This window comes from Metopolophium dirhodum, chromosome 6 (genome assembly GCF_019925205.1).
Source record: "Metopolophium dirhodum isolate CAU chromosome 6, ASM1992520v1, whole genome shotgun sequence".
NCBI lineage: Eukaryota > Metazoa > Arthropoda > Insecta > Hemiptera > Aphididae > Metopolophium > Metopolophium dirhodum.
This window is the reverse complement of record NC_083565.1, coordinates 26341671-26360339: the sequence shown is the minus strand read 5'-3', so window position 1 is coordinate 26360339 and position 18669 is coordinate 26341671. Positions and strand designations below refer to the sequence as shown.

Below are 18669 nucleotides of genomic sequence, written 5' to 3'. Positions count from 1 at the left end.
GTATAGCACGAACTACAATCGTTCTTCTTTGTTTAAATATCTCATTTCGTCCAATTTGATTATAAAAATATAAAATAACTAGGTATAAGAAAAACTGTGTTTTTTCTAAAAAAATTTTTTAGATTTTTTGGTTACAGAATAATCTATTTACGTGGAACTTTGTTTTCAAATTTCAAACCTTAGCTACAAAAGTTGAAATATCATTTTTCAATTTTAAAGTTCATAAATTGTGCCTATTTATTTTAAAAAAATTCACCTGTTATTGTAACAATATATCAGGAGCCTTTTATTAAATGTTCATGCTTTTTGACCCCACTACTAAAACTTTATTGACATTTATAGAAAATAAAACTAAAAAAAATGGAAACTGAAAATGCCCGCAAACAGCCAAAACAAGTCAAAATATTTTGGTGGTGTATAGAAAATGCTATTATAAACAATCAGGGGAAATTGCATGTACCTTAGCTATCTACGATCATTTGACTTAAAGTTACACCAAAAACTAAAATTGATTTTGTTAAAACTTGATATTATTGGTATAGGTTAAATTTCTATTTTATAATAGATCAATAGCCAATAGATTACCTATAAATCACATTTTTTTATTTAAATCCCGGTAGTCATTTGGCATGCAAACTATAACTGAAATAGATAACCAGAATAGGTACATTGCTGATCACAAAGTACTTTCTGTAAAAGTACATTCGATTTAATATTTATCAATACACTGTATAGATACTTAGTATAATATAAAGTTCTATGGATTTATCATAGTAAATAATATATTTTATAATATCTATGGCAATCGTCAATTGTCGACATTCGTCGGCGACGATAAACAATTTTAATAATTTCAGTGAACAAATAAGTAATAAGCCATCGATATAGACCGACAGTTATGAGCCGTATACATTATAATGTAAGTTCTAACACAAACTCACACATTTCGTTATGATCAGGTATTCAGGTTATTTTCATAAAATATTTTGATACTTTCAAGTTTCAGTTCAGAGCGAGATGAAGATGGATAAAGATAGTTTCTTCGGTGACGGCGGCACTCTAGCCAGGTTTCACCGGAAGAGTCGATGCTTACGCGTAAGTTTGTTTTCATATTATTACTATTTTACATTTACTTTTTAGGCTTAAATTAAATATTTATTGCCACGGACAATCTGTTAACTGGGTTACGTAGAAGCATTTATAAGTTTAATCCCAAAAGCGCAATGTATAAAATACGCGAGACCGTCTTCGTTATAGGTTAGTTAAGTTTAATACGCAACTTTTTGCATGTTATACTATACGCCGGGTATCACTTTAGGTTTGCGCGATATATTTAAAACAATATAATATTATTAATCTTTATATTTTATATTTTTATATACATAAATACATTATACACCCCATATATTTTATTAGCATACTTACAGCTTTTTTAGTGTAGTTTATACCCTATAGATGGCTATAGATATAGGTATTAAATGTCTTGCAATTATATATTTTACTATAATTATTAATTTCATTATAATATAATATAACAATACACAAATAATTTTTTCGAAAAATATATGTAACATGTATAGTTCATACAATTATGAATTTATAGTTAATAGAAATGCGGATGTTTTACTTCATAGATATTTTTTTATTGAAATCGTGTAAATAATTTGATTAAACAATCAGGTTGGTAACCTAACCTACTCATCACTAGTATACATTTTTTATATTACGTGTAAAATCACCAACACAAGGTGCAGACTGCATTTAAAAAATTAATAACATAAAATAAAATATAAAATAATGTTGTAGTAGAAGCTGGAAACTTTAGTTTATTCTAATTTATAATCCAATTAATGTAACCGAGAATGTAACTATTAAATTCATAATTGAATTGAGAGATCACTTTGGGATAAATGCCAAACGTATAAATGTAAATTAAATTAAAAATAATTAAAAAACATTTTGTGAAAGGAACAAGATTACTGCTAATATTTAAGTTTTAATTATTATTAACAAATAAATACAAATAATTTAAAAATTTAAAAAAAATTAAGAACACATCATTATAAAATTAATACAGTCATCGATCCGCTCAGAATCTAAAATTATATACTTAGAATTTCAGAAATCTAGTTGGTATTATGGTATTTGATGAATTTACTGTATACGTTTGGCTTTATGTTAACTCTAAAATCCAGTAATCACATTTTTATTTAATAATTCATAAAATACAATATACTCTTATAAAAAAATTATTGTGCTTCTGATATCTATTCACCACCTTAATCAATAATTAAATTGATAAACTAAAATAATAATTTAAATAATACCTATATCATATTATTATAATTCAAATTCAAAATTATAAACTATTTTGGTTTTATTGTCATATCAAATTTCAATAAACAAATTGGTCCTTAACACGGAACTCTTTGATATAAAAAGTTGCATTATATTATATCCGTGGATTCATCATATTGACGTACCTAGTATAATATCTATATCATTTATTTATTTATCTATGGCAAATCTCCAAGTCGTTGCAGAAGACACAGTCGATTAAAAATTCTAAAATTTCAATAAGCAACGAAAATTTGAGCAAAAAACTTACTGCGTTTCGTATAATTTTATTTTTCATAAATTCCAATATTAAGTTCCGTAATCTGGAGCGTTTCCTCATGGGTGTCACAGTTCACACACGTCACGGATTCTGCCGAAAGAGTCGATAATTAAAGTAAGTTTGTTTTTATATTCTTTTGGGGCTTAAATTTACTTTTAAGACTTAAAATAAATATTTAATGTCACGAAAAATGTGCTATCCAAGTGTTGTATGCGCATATTTTAGTTAGAAATGTATAAAATACGTGAGATATAAACGTCGTCGTCGTTTTTCCAGTCCCTGTTCGTAGAATAATTATAATTAATAGGAGCTTACCTATATAAGGTACTTAATATATATATGTTTTGGTTTAATTTATAGAAATATATGTTATAGCTTATAACTGATAATAGTCATAAGATACAATTTTAATTAATAACTGATAATTTTTTTTCCAAATACAACGTTATAAGTTATAGGTAACTATTAATTTAGTGTCACATACTTAACTTCTATTGTTCACCTAATATCTATATTCTATATCATAGAGATTAGGGACGTATACATTTATTGGTATAGTATTAAATAAATTAATGAAATAGAACAAACACACCTACTATAATTATTAGTAATAATAATATATCCATGGATAAATTATTAAAATACAAAACGAACAAACGAAAAACGATTCTGAGCAAAGACATCGTTAACTAATAAATAATATTGAGATTAAAGTAATTTATTTTATTATTAGGCATTAGTACATACAATTTAGTAGGATAAAGTCATTTTTGCCTAAAAAATTACATTTGAAAGTGTCATCGTGTATATATATTATAATAATATACTCTAAAAGTTTCATAAATCCGCGAATACCTACTATTTTTAAATTACAACAAAATAACTAAAATCGTTATTCTTGGTTTTAATATGTAATTTCGTCCAAATTTTAACTTATAATATCTGTAAAAAGTAACTGTGTTTATAATAGATTATTTGGTTACAATATGAACCAGGGGTGGACTGAGCCGGCGGGATACTGGGAACTTTCCGGTGGGCCGCTATTCAAAAATGATTTGTTATTGCTATATATTTATAATTATTATTAATATAGAAGATCGGCATAAATCGGTAGAAAATCGGTATAAATATGAATTATAAATATTTTTTATTTTCATACCATGACGCGTGTGTGAAAAATTGTTTATATTAAGTGTTTAAGATGTTCGATTTCGGTACGACTGATTGTTTGCATCAGAAATTATTATTTAAAATTAGGCCACGGATTTAAATATAAACTGCATTTTCTGAATTTTCTATGACATTGCTTTCCAAGCAAAAAATTCGTTTCATATATTATCAACGAATTGAAAAATAAAATTAGAACATTTATATGGGTTGAAGTCAATTTTATAAAAACTTATTAAAAAAAAATTAAATACAATTAAATAAAGGTAATTTATTTTACTTATATTTCTATTTTTTACGTACCCATTATGTTCGATACTATAACTATTCAGTTTTCAGCTATAGAAAACAACACTTGCCAATATGGAATTACTGTCGAAGTTTTTTATTTTAAAATATTTCTTAAATTCTTTTTATTATTTTATTTGAAACATTATTTTTAAGTATTGGGATCAATAAAACTATTTTTATTTAATTATTATTTTATATCAATTACAATTTGTTAATAAACCAAGTAAAAAAACCGTTATCTATATTGTAAATTTGAATTCAATTTACCGCATAGAAACAAATAAATGTTTTTTTGAAGATAATGTAAAAATATCCATCATCCATCGGTTAGGACCATATATATATTTGCTATGATTAGGACGGTGAGGTTATAATTATAAATAATCTATGGCAAATGACAATCGTCTGAGACGAACAGCGATTCCAATACGTACTCACATATTTCGTTCCATTCTGGTTATTAAGCTAGGTGCCTATTTTTATAAATGTCATTAATCTCAATACATCCAGACTGAACTTTTGGATCGGAGATATGCATTTTCCTTGGCGGAGATGCACAGCTCTGACACTAGACAATATTATACACTCGAAGGGAACGCGTTTCGCCGGAATAATAAATAATTACGTAAGTTTTGTTCTTCTACTCTGTTGACGCGGTAGACTTAATGTAAATATTTATTGTCAGACAAACTTATATACTCGCTAGGCGTAGAGTAGTTTTTAAAATCCAGTTGTTATAGGTGTACAAAAATTAAGATATTATGAAAAATACCTTAAATTATAATACTTTGCCTACAACTGTTAATTTATTGTTATAGTAGAATAATTTTTAAAATTTGAAATCAATGATTAGGCAATGGTTTTAGTAGGAAGGTAGGTTTTTATACCTATACCTAATAAAATAAGAAAATACATAATGATTAATGTTATTTAATATGATTTGTAAGTACATAGCAGATTATACCTACCACTTGGTGACGATTATTTTTGTCTTATACGTTCTTCGTAATTCCGTTCCGTCACGATAGTTTTAGTTTTCGTTAAATGTGAAACATACATTTTCGACGCATACGGATACGGGTATTAAACATTTGGGTTTTAAGAGAACACCTCAAACGTACGTTTTATTTTGGGGGTTTTACGGGATATACCTATAGGAAATTTTCTTCAAATTTTCACATTTCACTATTTGATATTATGATATTATTTGTACCTAGGTTAAGTTTCTGTTTTAGAATCGATCGATAGGTTACCTAGGTATATCACATTCTTTAATTTAAATTCTGGTAGTCGAGTATTGGACAAGTACCTACGTAACTTATAATTCGTATCGTAATTTAATTACTAAAGAAATATTATTTCCCCAACAGTGTCTAGTGGTAGTATCCGGCAGGATAATGCATTATAGAATGTCTATAAACTTATGGTCTAGTTATGGTTAAAATTGGCATGCGACCAACTGGGGGCTTGTTCTGGAAAATTTAAATGGTCTAATAAGGTTCATCTCATTATTTGAATTAAATTAATTTTTAAGCGATTGTTGTGTTAGTTTATTTTCATATTATTTTGGGGCTTACATTTACTTACTTTTTAGACTTGAATTAAATTTTTATTGTCACGGAAAATCTGTTAACTCAGTAACGTAGAAGCATATACGTTTACTACCTACCAAAGGCGCAATGTATAATAATAATAAATTATTCGCCAGTCCGAACAATCCAAACGCTGTCTTACTCGTAGTCGAGTTCTAGTTGATAACTGACTTGTGAATAAATGTAATTTTTGTTAGGTATAAAAATAAAAATTATAAATCCTTGAATACAACATTTAAAAATACAAACTCTGTGTAATAAAAATTAATATTAGGTATTTATTGGTAGGTTTATATAATATCTGTAGACTGTAACGAATAGGTCATTAGAATATTGTTGAACATTTTACTGCATGAGATGCGTGTTATTTCAGAAATGGTATTCGTCAGTGAAAATTTTCAAACTGGGAATAATATTATATCATAAGCAGATTGAAATGTGTGAACGTTTCAGTGCTTCGAAGACTAAGTTCCGTAGCAGTTTTGATTCCGTCACGGGGTATGTATTTTCTTATTTCTCAGTAAGTTTTTTTTTATTATTGTTAATTGATCAAAGGATGTATTGCCCGAAATTTTTCAATATTTGTATTGTAATTATACTGGTATAACACTATTCCGGCTATCAATAGAGTCGTGTTAAAAATTAGAAAATTGGCGAGGTATATTATTTTTTTAAGTAATTATTTCGAGTAGGGAATTCGCTCAATGATATTTAAATATTTTCACCGAGAATCAAGTACGATGACTTGTAGGTAACTAGAGACTGAGTGAATAGGAATTAGGAAGTGTGTGATATGGCGAAGATAAGGAAATGGGTCAACAGGATTTCAGAATGTTTGGTGTATGAAAGGGAAAGATGAAAAAGAAATGTAAGGTTAGGGTAGGTAAGTGGAGTGAGGGTAGCAGATATGAGAATAATAAGTTAGGTGTTAAGGTACAAAAGAGGATAGAATAAGAAATGAATTAATTAAGGGTAGTGTACATATTGTAGTGAAAACAAGAGAGAATAGGTTTAGGTGGTTCGGTCACTGTATGATAAGAGATAGTGAGAGTGGCTATAGAAGTTAATTTAGGGGGGAAATGAGGGGCGAGAAGACTGAAGAAGAGATGGATAGACAGAATACCGATCATATGGAGGAGTGGAATGAGAGTGGCTGAACCTGTATATAGCTGTGAGAGACGGGGGAAGAAAAAGTGTAAAGGTAGAATAGTTATGTTAACAATACGTAGGTAATACGTAACGTAATCAGTTGATAAATATTTTCTTTCATTATTATGTTTACAATATCGAATACCTTGATGGTTAGTAGGAAAAGATCATCACAAAGCTCACGACCAGTGATGGTAGTCGTCTATCATCACCATAGCTTCAACTAACCATAGGTTTATTTAACTAACCTTCTTATGGCTCATTAGGACACTTTGAATAAAAAATATCCTGAGTTGTAGGTTGCCAAACTTAATTGTTTGATTATCAAGTTGATCCTTTGATTGTTGACACCATGGATAGTCCACGCCTATGTTAAATACATTTCAGGCCGCGTTCCCTGAGGGGAAGGCAATTGAGGCTCCTTTATATTAATAGTCGATACTCGATATAGGTATACTTTATTTGGCCTCAATTGTTCCCCTCGAAGACCGATGATAAGACCATTATGTCCTATCCATATCTTTATTATCTATGATGGAGCCATACCCAGCTCACTCGTGTAAACTTGTTGCTGGTTGGGATGTCAGCGCACTATTTGTTTTCCATCTTTGACCCACGCGTAGCATACCAAATGTACGATTAAGAAAACACTAAAATGATTGTGCGTGGGTCAGAGAGAGAAATAAATGGTGCGCTAAAAATCTGACATACTCTTCAGTGGCGTATTTAGGATTTTCTTGAGGGGGGGGGGGGGATATAGAAATTAGAAATACATTTTCAAAGAAACCAGTCATGCAAGACTTTTTTTTTTTGCTAATCCCTAATTTTTAATCACTAATCAAGTATAGGTATTTTAAAAGACAATATTAATCAATGAATAGCATTTTAAGTTTAACATAATAATCTAATGAATAAAAAATATATTAATAGCTTAATATAGATTTATAATAATCAACACAATGAAATAAATTTATAAAATATTTAGCTAATTAATAATTTGTTCTGTAAAAATGTAAAATATCATATAATTATATTGATCATTGATATCTATTATCTACATAGGTATATATAACACATAGGCACATATAGCCATTTATTTGCAGTGATTTTACAAAACAAACTCCAGTCTTCTATTTTTCAGAGACAATTCATCAATGACTTCATCTGGTGTAATCTTTGTTTCTGTATGGCATGCTAATAGAGCCAATCCATTCAGTCTAGTCTATAATAACAATGAAATACACAATTTTATAAATACTTTCAATAATATATCATAATTTAAAATCTGCAAATTTACTTCATTCATACTATTCCTGAGATAAGTTTTAATTCTTTTTAAATTAGAGAATGATCGTTCAGGAGTTGTTGTTGACACTGGAAGCGTACAAAATATTTTTATCAACATGTAAATGTTGGGATAAAATTCTTTATCACAAATTTCTAATGCCTGTAATCCTGAACTAAGAATGATATTATCTGTAAATAGTTTTGTTTTCCACATATTGAATTCGGCTATGCTATTGAATTTATCTACAACGGGTGAATATATGTTCACAAGCTTATTAAATTGTTCTCGGTCATTTATCTCTAGTGGCAATGGCTGGGTTTTAAAAATGCAATCGAACCCTATAACAGTAAATATCAAATAATAAAATACTTTGGCAAATTAGTTATTTATATAGCTATTCAGTATTTGTACTTATATTATAATTTATAATAATATAATGTCAATAGAGATTTTTTTTTGAAAATATAATATAAAATATGTAATAACTAGTTTATACCTTCAAAAATACTTTTATGATTTATAAAACGCTCAGTAAGTTGTGATATAAAGTAATCAATATATGGTAAAAATACTGTTACACGATAGTATTGTTCGGTAGAATGATTTTGTAAATTTGGATTAGCTCTATGTGTTTGTTTAGAAGAAATTCTTTTCTCTAGCAATTCAATTCCAACATCATCTGCCATTTTCTGTAATATATTAATAAATATTGGGGGGGTATATTTATGATGTAGGTACATCATAAATATTATTTTAAATATTAAACAGTATATTAAAGTAAAAGATTACTTTGACATTATTATAGATAATTTTGAATTCTATTTCATTATTTTCTCTGATACATTTTAAAGTAGCTATTACATTTTCTACTATGAGTATTGTCTTTTTCAAATCAATTTGAACTTTTTGCAATTGTTTACACAGCGGAAGTCCATAAGAAAATAATACCTAAAACAAAATTTAAAAATAACACAATATATGTACCTAAATGTATATAAAATAGATATTATCTGAACCTTTATAACAATCAAAGAAATCATAAACTCTGAATCTTTTAACGCTTTCTGAAGCATTTCAGCATCTGTTGATTCTTTCCAATCAGATATAATGTCTAACGCATTGAGAACAAATGAAAATAGTTCAGAAAAATCATTTACAGAATCATAACGTTGAATCCAACGAGTAGCACAAAGCCGTTTGAGTTGTTTTACTTGGGGTGCATTATTTGAATTCTCAATGGTATTTAAAAGAACAGAATTTCTTTTAGGGGTATTGAAAAAATTATAAACTTTTTCGATCACCCCCAAACAATTTCTGATAGGTTTTATGCCACTAGCTGTTGAAACAGCTAAATTCAGCGAATGTGCTGCACAATGTACATATTATATAGCGTTGGGGTATTTAGATTTCACAATAGTCTGTACTCCTTTAAATCGACCAGCCATATTACTGGCCCCATCATAGCCTTGGCCATATAAATAATTGCAATCAATTCCACATCTGTTTAAGCCTACCAACAAAAAAATGTAATTAAATAATATAAATAAATAAAGTGAATAAATAAATAAATCATAAATGTGTTATTTACAATTACCATTTAATATTGAGTTAGCCAAGTCATAACCAGTCAAGCTATCAATTTCAAAAAATCGTAAAAAGTTCTCATGCAACTTACTGTTTTTATCAATATATCAAACACATATACTGAGTTGCTCTTTAGTCGATATGTCGGTTGTTTCATCAGCCAGAACAGAGAAACATTTAGATTTATTAATCACATTAACTAGTTTCCTTAGTAAAATTGTGTTACATGACTGAATTATTTCATTTTGTATAATTGGACTCGTATATTTATTACGTTTCCCTGAACCCTCAAGAACATTACGCAAAAATTCATCTCCTTTTGCTCTGTACTTGAGAATACCACGGAAATGGCCTTGCCTTGAATCATCTAAAAAATAAAAGTTAAAAGTTGCAAACAATAATAACATGTTTTTTACAATAATAATTGTAAATCCATAATTAGCATGACTGGAGCATTATTGTCCAATAGTTATATGACATTGATAATTCAGTTTAATTATACTTAAGTATTATTATTATTAAATGGTAAAAGTTTATACAATTTAGTTTTTAGTTTCTATATTTATGCTTACCATCTACTAAGATATCACCAAAATCTCTATGTCCTCTCAAAGCCAACTCTTCTTTACCACATAGAATTATACACTCAATAATTGGTCCTATTTTCCTTCTATTTTCTTCAATTTGTACCATTCTAAACAAATTCACAGAATCAATGTACTTCAAAAATTTAAACTTTAAAGTAAGGGTTATCATATTATGCATTTAATATTACCTACCTATTATTATCTATGCGTTCTATTATAGACAGTTCCTTTTTTTTCTATTATTTTAAAAAGTGTTCAGAGTCTAGAACAGACAATGTATGATATTTCAAACTTCCACGAGCCCGAAAAGTCTAAAAAAAAAATGTATTAAATATTTTAGCAAATGTCTCTGGAATAAATCATTTAAATTATCAAACCTCTTTTGCCTTCTTCCAGTTGCTGAAAGCAACAGTAACAAGGCTACCCAAAGGCTGGCTTCCAACACCACCATTTTTTGCAAACAGTACACAGTATTTACAGAATGTCCCATTTTTGACATTTGAATACGCCAGCCAATTAAATTCTTTTAGCCATTTATGCTGAAATCTTAAGCCACGTTTTTCATTTTTTGCAAGCAATGGGAATTTATATTCAACATCTGGTACCCATAGATTAGTTAGCACCTTGAATAAATATCATTTTAAATAACAAACTAATTAGTTTTAATAAATATTATAAAATTAAATTTAAAATATAGACATTAAATAAAAATAAATATGCATAATTTAAAAAAAATACTAATTCAATAAATATTAATGTGTTAAGTATTGAAATAATTTATCAACTAGTATGTAACTTACAAGCTTTTTATCAGCATCTGTTAAAGATAAACATTCTACAAAATAACCTATGTCATTAGCATTGCCGAGCGTTTGATTATTTTCACAAATAAAATCATCCTTTAATAAATAATTGAAACATATTATTATATTAATGCCACAATAATAACTAGAATATATTAAACAATTTTTAAGCCAAATTATTAAATTGTATTTGTTTCCATATGTCAAGTAAAACATGCTATTTGAAGCTAATAAATATATAATAATATATAATATAAATAATATAATGCCTAAATAATTTAAGAGATCTATTTAAGTGAGTTATAAATTTATAAGCTGTGACCACTGATCATAAAAGCATATAAACCTATATAAGCATAACTAATTTAGTTTTTTTTTAAGAATAACAAAGTAAACAAATTTGAAATTTGAACAATTAACTTTTTATATATTCAATGAAATAATTAATTACTTGCTGTAATCGTGAATTCGATGCCTCACTAAAACTTTCTAAAGAATTTGTGGTACATGCAGAATTGTTTACTTCTGTAATTTTTCTTACTGGTGAGTTCACCTAAATATCACAAAAACTTGAATTTACATTTCAAATTTCACAAAAATTAGCACTTACTTCAGTCTCGTTATTTTCATTTTCTCTTCGAATTTTTTTATTGCTTGTGAAAAATGATAACAAGGTATTCTTTTTTGATGTCATTGAAAAAAGTAGGTAAATTATATTGAAAAATAAAATACCGTACATAAATAAAAGTAAATTTGACCATAAAATATCACTTTCAATCACGAATTAATATAATATTTCTTAAATAGTTGTTTTAATACTCAATTTATTATCATTTGAGCAATGAAGTATAAACAGAACACCGAATAGTATGCATAGATTAATGATTATCATAAACAATTACTGTGTAATAGAATATTACCTACTATAGGTTAGGTATATTAGATCATATTATCAAAATATCGTACATTTGTTTATGATCTAATAATAGAATACATGACACTGTGGATACAAATCAGGGACAAACGTTATCATTTGTTCCACTGAGATAAGAGATTGTGTATAATTTTGCCTATATTCACTCCTCATTAATTATAATAATATCAGATTTCATACATCGTTAGTTGTGATTTGTGATTACTGATTACAGGTAATTACAGTTGCGGTTTGCATACTAGTAGGTATATTAAGGTTTATGGGAACAGACTAAAAAAAAAAAAAGGCCAAGGGGGATCTATCCCCCCCCCCGTAAATACGCCACTGATCCTCTTAAGTGTTATCAAGTTGAAGAAGCAGTTGATTGTTGACAATTTGACATTTAACATTAATTGTGGTAGGTATTATGATTGGACAAAAGTAATTAGCAGGGATGTGAATTTAATGCAATGAAAAAGTGTTAAATATTTGCCTGCATGTATGCACTAAAAACAGGCAAATATATGCACTGAAATATTCAAAAATATTCAAAAAAATACTGAATGAAAACGTTTTTATTTAATTTTTTTTAAATTAATAGATAATAATTCAAATTGGTTTACACAAAAAATTCTTTATTTACACACTTGGTAGGTAGGTATGTAGGTAGGTAACGGATGAACCGAAAATATAAAAACATTTTAAGAAAATAAGCATAAATACGAAGAAATCATGAAAACATGCAATTATATTAACTAACCAGAAAAAAACGCATATTGGTAACGGTGTTGTAATAATAGGGATCTCCCCAAAAAAATACGTACTAATAGTTCAAACAAATCATAAAAGCCAACTGTAATAAATATTAATTTATGAAAAAGTATATTAAAAAGCATTATTATTATAAATGAAACAAAACTATCAACTATGGACCGTGACATAATATAGGTATTTCTATATTTTTAGCTCCATAATTTCTGTTAAAATATTAGGAAAATGTATTAAGTACCGTAAAAGTGCTAAATTTGAGTTATTACTTAAAATATTATATTCATAACAAATTATAATAGAAGGTTAGGTACTGTTATTCCGCATACTTATTATAGTTTAATTTAACTACAACATTCTAGTAGAGTCTGATAAAATTTGGTTCCACGACTTTGATCATACAAACTTTAAATACTAAACTATGGGTCTGAAATTTAGTTTATATAGATCTAAATAATCCAAAATATATATTGCTTCAAAATATAAAAATAAAGTGTCTTGTATTGTAGTAAGTATAGCTTTCAAAAAAAAAACTCAAAAAAAATCATACTTGAAATCTATGTATAATATACGTATATTGTAATAAATGATCAAATGTTTACTATAGTACATTATAAAAAATTAACTTAAGTTCAATATAATACATTATAACAGGTGTTCAAATAAACATTTCATACCACAAATTTTGTTAATTCACACAGTCTCTCTTCAATTTTAAATTTTTCTTCAAATCATCTACAAAACATAAATGCTTAGTAAATTGGAAGACTTGATTAAGTATTTAATAATTTATCTAAAAGAGATGTGCCGGGTCGCCACATTAGTATATCGAAGGGCCATGGTGCAAGTGTCGTCCATAAATACCATAACATATATTATATTAGAAATACAAACTTAATATTTCACCAACAGTAAATAGTATAAAAAAATATTACGAAATATACTATACTCATATTATATTATGATTGTATTAGTTACAAACTCTTGAATTAAGAGTTATGTTTGAAGATTTAATTAATTTCCTAAAAGGAAATGCCTCAAGATTGCCTCAGTAGGTTAGGTTTACTAATCATTACTAACTATACAAAATACTGAAAATTAATGAAATCACAAATATTAGTACAATAGAGAGACTGTGCATTGATTTACAAATTTGTCTTAAATTTACTTTTTGCATAGAGAATATGAAGGTTGAGATATGAGATTGTAATGAAAATTAAACGCAGGGTGTTTTTGGTTGAATTGTTGTTGCGTTTATTCTCAAAAACTTATTATTTTTCATACAGACACAATTTTAATAATTTGTTGTACAGTATTTATTTTGAATTAATTAATTATACTCTTACGAGTGTACAGATAAAATAGTTTAATAAAGGATCACATAAAACATGGGTGGGGGGGGGGGAAGGCGTGAACATAAAACTCACGGTTTTTGGTCGGGTGTTCATTATGACGGGATCAGTAGCACGGTAATATAATTATTACCGGCGTGAACAGCTGGGCGGCTTCAGCAGTGTGACTTGGCTCGGATGTCTGTATGCTGATAAAAAAAAAACGGCAAACGGTGTTGGACCTTTTACAATCTGTTCCGTTGGTGGTCGTACGTTGGTCGGATGGAACTGGCTGACTCGGCTCGGACGGCGGCGCTCAGTAACGGTGGACGCGTAACGACAATATATACCTCGCGACTCACTGCGGCGGTGGTGGAGGGTATATGCCGGGACAAACTGTAGAATGTCCGTTCGTGGCGTAATACCGTCCGGCTCACTATTCGCTTTTTCTCAGCGGGGAGAATGATGATGATACGCTTTGCTTTGCTTTGAAGGTTATGCCGTTAACTATACCAGGGTTTTGCCTCTACTAGTAGGACGAAAGTTGGTGAGGGTGGTTATTTAAAATTGTTGGCCTACCCATGATAGTGGGTAGGGTTTGCAATGATGATACGGCGGTCGGCGGCCTGTATTTCTGTAGTACAATGCTTGCCGGTCCCGATTGGAATATCGTGTGACACTTCTCTGTGTTTTGTGATGCAGCTACAGGTTTGAAGTGTTCGATAGTATCCATCTTATAGTTTGAAATGCACTGATTATGAATATGTACTTTTTGTCCTTGTAATTTGTTATTTTCATAAGGAAATCTCAGTTTTTCCTGCGGGTGGAGCGCGTTCGGATAGCGCCATCTGTAGTTACGGGCGGCGTTTGCGTTCCGTCGGGGAATCCGTATTTCTGGGCGGCGGTCGATGGATAGCTCCACTTAAAATTGGGCACTCTGTTTTTTATCATTACAAGATGGATAGAGATTCGTTGATCGCTTTTATGTGCTTCAAATTGTTTACACGAGTGAGCTGGGTATGGCTCCATCATAGATAATAAAGATATAACATAATGGATAGGACATAATAGTCTTATCAGCGGTCTGATCTTCGAGGGGAACAATTGATGCCAAGTCGAGTATCGACTATCAATATAAAGGAGCCTCAATTGCCTTCCCTCCGGGAACGCGGCCTGAAATGTATTTAAAATAGGCGTGGACTATCCATATCTATGGGCTTCATCCATAGCATGGATTAAGGTGTCAACAAACAAAGGATCAACTTGATAATCAAACACTTAAGTTCGGCAACCTGAAACTCAGGATCTTTTTATTCAAAGTGTCCTAATAAGTCATAAGAAGGTTAGTTAGGTAAACCTATGGTTAGTTGAAGCTATGGTGCGATGATAGACGACTACAATCACTGGTCATGAGCTTTGCGATGATCTTTTCCTACAAACTATAATGGTATTCGATATTATAAACATAACAATGAAAGAAAATATTTAAATATTATTAATTTGGTTATGTTAGGTTAGGTTAGGATAGGACAGTAAATTAGACGTTAACTAATTATCATAGTTTTTAACACGGTCTTAAAGACTGTCAGCTAGAGTTGTACCAGTATAGTTATTAAAAACTTAAATACAGCCAACATTAAATAATGATTTTTTTAACACAACAAATTATAAAAGTATTTTAAAATATAACAAAATATAATTTTATTAGGATTTTATAAGGTTTTCAATGCTTACTTTACCTATTGTAAATAGAAAATGTATAAAATCAATAGTTTTAATTTAATATATAGTTTTGTGTTTTAATATCCTATTTTCAAAGAATTCTCAGGGTTTCCTTTCCACATTTTTTTACATTGTACTAAATCCAATTTTTTTCCGCACATATTTACAAAGACTAAAACTATGTTTTTATTTGCATTTAGACTTTATAGTTTGTAATTTAATATTGACTGTAGACCCAGCCAAACACAATATTATTTTAAATTAAACATTATTTTATGTCCTTCATAAATTACAATCTAATAGTAGAGTCCGTGCAGGACCTTTTTCTCATTTAATTTTTTTGCATCCTTTATAAATTACATTCGTTTTTATACATTTTCTTATACATGTATTACGGTGATACACCTCTGATCATAATAACTGTTCGTATTATTATAATGTAAACAATACTTAGTTTTTGGATTGTAGTTAATATGTATTGCAGTATTTAGCTTCCAGCGTATTCTTTTGTTAAGTGTTATTTCACACAGATTTCTCAAACAATTTTTTTTTCAATTCATTGAACTCTAGTAGATTTTTATCTATAAATATTTTTTAAGATTAACCGGCTATACCTGGGAGAACGCTGAGTACCCGTGTACTCCTAAAGCGTGTTCCTAAAGTAAAATTTTTTCCACATTTTTATTTTTTGTTTTCTAAAATTCATTTGCCTGCGGGCACCAACACCTCTCTTCAATTTTTTTTTATGATTTTCAGTGTAGCCAAATTTTTTAAACATTTAAAATGTTTTTCAACAATTACTTCGGAATGTGTGTTTCTAAAGTAAATTTTTTTCCAATTTTTTTTTTTGTTTTCTAAAATCTATTTGCCTGTGGACGCCCACACCTCCCTTCAATTTTTTTTATTAATACTGTAACTCTAGTATGTATTGACTTGAAAATTGTTTAATGAACAAAATATTTTGAATAGTTTTTTCTAAATTTTTTTACAAATTTTTTTTTTTGTTTTCTAAAATCTATTTGCCTACGGGCGCCACACCTCCCTTCAATTTTTTTTTATGATTTTCACACTACCCAAATTTTTAACATTGACAATCTGGTACCCTTTGAATAATTCTTTAATGAACTAAATATTTTGAAAAGTTTTTTCTGTTTAAGTTTCGGGACATTTTAGTTTGAACTTCGTAATGTGTGTTTCTACTGTAAATTTAATTCCAAATTTTTTTTATGTTTTCTAAAATCTATTTGCCTGCGGGCGCCAACACCTCCCTTCAATTTTTTTTTTTTAGTACTGTAACACTAGTTTGTATTGACTTGAAAATTGAAAACTTGGTGCTCCACGAATAATCCTTCTTTAATGAACTAAATATTTTGAATAGTTTTTTCTAAATTTTTTTCCAAATTTTTTTTTTGTTTTCTAAAATCTATATGCCTGCGGGCGCCAACACCTCCCTTCAATTTTTTTTTTATGATTTTCACTCTACCCAAATTTTTAAACATTGACAATCTGGTACCCTTTGAATAATTCTTTAATGAACTAAATATTTTGAAAAGTTTTTTCTGTTTAAGTTTCGGGACATTTTAGTTTGAACTTCGTAATGTGTGTTTCTACTGTAAATTTTTTTCCAATTTTTTTCCAATTTTTTTTTTGTTTTCTAAAATCTATTTGCCTGTGGGCGCCCACACCTCCCTTCAATTTTTTTTTATGATTTTCACACTACCCAAATTTTTAACATTGACAATCTGGTACCCTTTGAATAATTCTTTAATGAACTAAATATTTTGAAAAGTTTTTTCTGTTTAAGTTTCGGGACATTTTAGTTTGAACTTCGTAATGTGTGTTTCTACTGTAAATTTAATTCCAAATTTTTTTTATGTTTTCTAAAATCTATTTGCCTGCGGGCGCCAACACCTCCCTTCAATTTTTTTTTTTTAGTACTGTAACACTAGTTTGTATTGATTTGAAAATTGAAAACTTGGTGCTCCACGAATAATCCTTCTTTAATGAACTAAATATTTTGAATAGTTTTTTCTAAATTTTTTTCCAAATTTTTTTTTTGTTTTCTAAAATCTATATGCCTGCGGGCGCCAACACCTCCCTTCAATTTTTTTTTTATGATTTTCACTCTACCCAAATTTTTAAACATTGACAATCTGGTACCCTTTGAATAATTCTTTAATGAACTAAATATTTTGAAAAGTTTTTTCTGTTTAAGTTTCGGGACATTTTAGTTTGAACTTCGTAATGTGTGTTTCTACTGTAAATTTTTTTCCAATTTTTTTCCAATTTTTTTTTTGTTTTCTAAAATCTATTTGCCTGTGGGCGCCCACACCTCCCTTCAATTTTTTTTATTAATACTGTAACTCTAGTAGGTATTGACTTGAAAATTGTTTAATGAACAAAATATTTTGAATAGTTTTTTCTAAATTTTTTTACAAATTTTTTTTTTGTTTTCTAAAATCTATATGCCTGCGGGCGCCAACACCTCCCTTCAATTTTTTTTTTATGATTTTCACTCTACCCAAATTTTTAAACATTGACAATCTGGTACCCTTTGAATAATTCTTTAACGAACTAAATATTTTGAAAAGTTTTTTCTGTTTAAGTTTCGGGACATTTTAGTTTGAACTTCGTAATGTGTGTTTCTACTGTAAATTTTTTTTCAATTTTTTTTTATGTTTTCTAAAATCTATTTGTCTGCGGGCGCCAACACCTCCCTTCAATTTTTTTTTTTTAGTACTGTAACTCTAGTTTGTATTGACTTGAAAATTGAAAACTTGGTGCCCCACGAATAATACTTCTTTAATGAACTAAATATTTTGAATAGTTTTTTCTAAATTTTTTCCAAATTTTTTTT

The 18669-nt window shown here is 28.6% G+C and overlaps 3 protein-coding genes across 5 annotated transcripts; all 3 read right to left on the bottom strand.

The window, feature by feature from the left end:
- Positions 1-7696: 7696 nt before the first annotated feature.
- Positions 7697-9766, bottom strand: LOC132947099 (52 kDa repressor of the inhibitor of the protein kinase-like). 3 transcript variants are annotated; one of them, XM_061017297.1, is made up of 6 exons: positions 9699-9766; positions 9121-9614; positions 8894-9052; positions 8601-8793; positions 8114-8442; positions 7697-8038 (listed from the first exon to the last, which is right to left on the bottom strand). In XM_061017297.1, the coding sequence occupies exons 2-6, from the start codon at positions 9175-9177 to the stop codon at positions 7925-7927; spliced, it is 852 nt and encodes a 283-aa protein (XP_060873280.1). In that variant the 5' UTR covers positions 9178-9614; positions 9699-9766; the 3' UTR covers positions 7697-7924. The 3 variants fall into 3 exon arrangements, with proteins under 3 accessions (XP_060873280.1, XP_060873282.1, XP_060873281.1); XM_061017299.1 differs by having other exon boundaries at positions 8966-9052; XM_061017298.1 differs by having other exon boundaries at positions 9121-9604; positions 9699-9749.
- LOC132947588 (uncharacterized) lies at positions 9487-10503 on the bottom strand. Its single transcript, XM_061017882.1, has 4 exons — positions 10468-10503; positions 10261-10382; positions 9810-10055; positions 9487-9614 (listed from the first exon to the last, which is right to left on the bottom strand). Exons 2-4 carry the CDS (start codon positions 10379-10381, stop codon positions 9487-9489), a joined length of 495 nt encoding a protein of 164 aa, XP_060873865.1. The 5' UTR covers position 10382; positions 10468-10503.
- An 11-nt stretch (positions 10504-10514) lies between these two features.
- On the bottom strand, positions 10515-11801 carry LOC132947587 (uncharacterized). The gene is made up of 5 exons (XM_061017881.1): positions 11689-11801; positions 11530-11631; positions 11076-11174; positions 10653-10898; positions 10515-10586 (listed from the first exon to the last, which is right to left on the bottom strand). The coding sequence occupies exons 1-5, from the start codon at positions 11770-11772 to the stop codon at positions 10515-10517; spliced, it is 603 nt and encodes a 200-aa protein (XP_060873864.1). The 5' UTR covers positions 11773-11801.
- Between the last annotated feature and the right edge of the window lie 6868 nt (positions 11802-18669).

What these genes read in the sequence shown, in the direction of transcription:
- LOC132947588 (XM_061017882.1), bottom strand. Translation starts at nt 10,381, where the DNA reads ATGGTACAAATTGAAGAAAATAGAAGGAAAATAGGACCAATTATTGAG. An exon ending in TGGTGATATCTTAGTAGATG is followed by an intron (nt 10,056 to 10,260) that starts GTAAGCATAAAT and finishes TTTATTTTTTAG; the next exon opens with ATGATTCAAGGCAAGGCCAT. An exon ending in ATCGACTAAAGAGCAACTCA is followed by an intron (nt 9,615 to 9,809) that starts GTATATGTGTTT and finishes TTTTGTTGGTAG; the next exon opens with GCTTAAACAGATGTGGAATT.
- LOC132947099 (XM_061017297.1), bottom strand. Translation starts at nt 9,177, where the DNA reads ATGCTTCAGAAAGCGTTAAAAGATTCAGAGTTTATGATTTCTTTGATT. An exon ending in TTTCTTTGATTGTTATAAAG is followed by an intron (nt 9,053 to 9,120) that starts GTTCAGATAATA and finishes ATTTTGTTTTAG; the next exon opens with GTATTATTTTCTTATGGACT. An exon ending in TCAGGAATAGTATGAATGAA is followed by an intron (nt 8,039 to 8,113) that starts GTAAATTTGCAG and finishes TTGTTATTATAG; the next exon opens with ACTAGACTGAATGGATTGGC.
- LOC132947587 (XM_061017881.1), bottom strand. Translation starts at nt 11,772, where the DNA reads ATGACATCAAAAAAGAATACCTTGTTATCATTTTTCACAAGCAATAAA. An exon ending in ATGAAAATAACGAGACTGAA is followed by an intron (nt 11,632 to 11,688) that starts GTAAGTGCTAAT and finishes TGTGATATTTAG; the next exon opens with GTGAACTCACCAGTAAGAAA. An exon ending in ACTGGAAGAAGGCAAAAGAG is followed by an intron (nt 10,587 to 10,652) that starts GTTTGATAATTT and finishes TTTTTTTTTTAG; the next exon opens with ACTTTTCGGGCTCGTGGAAG.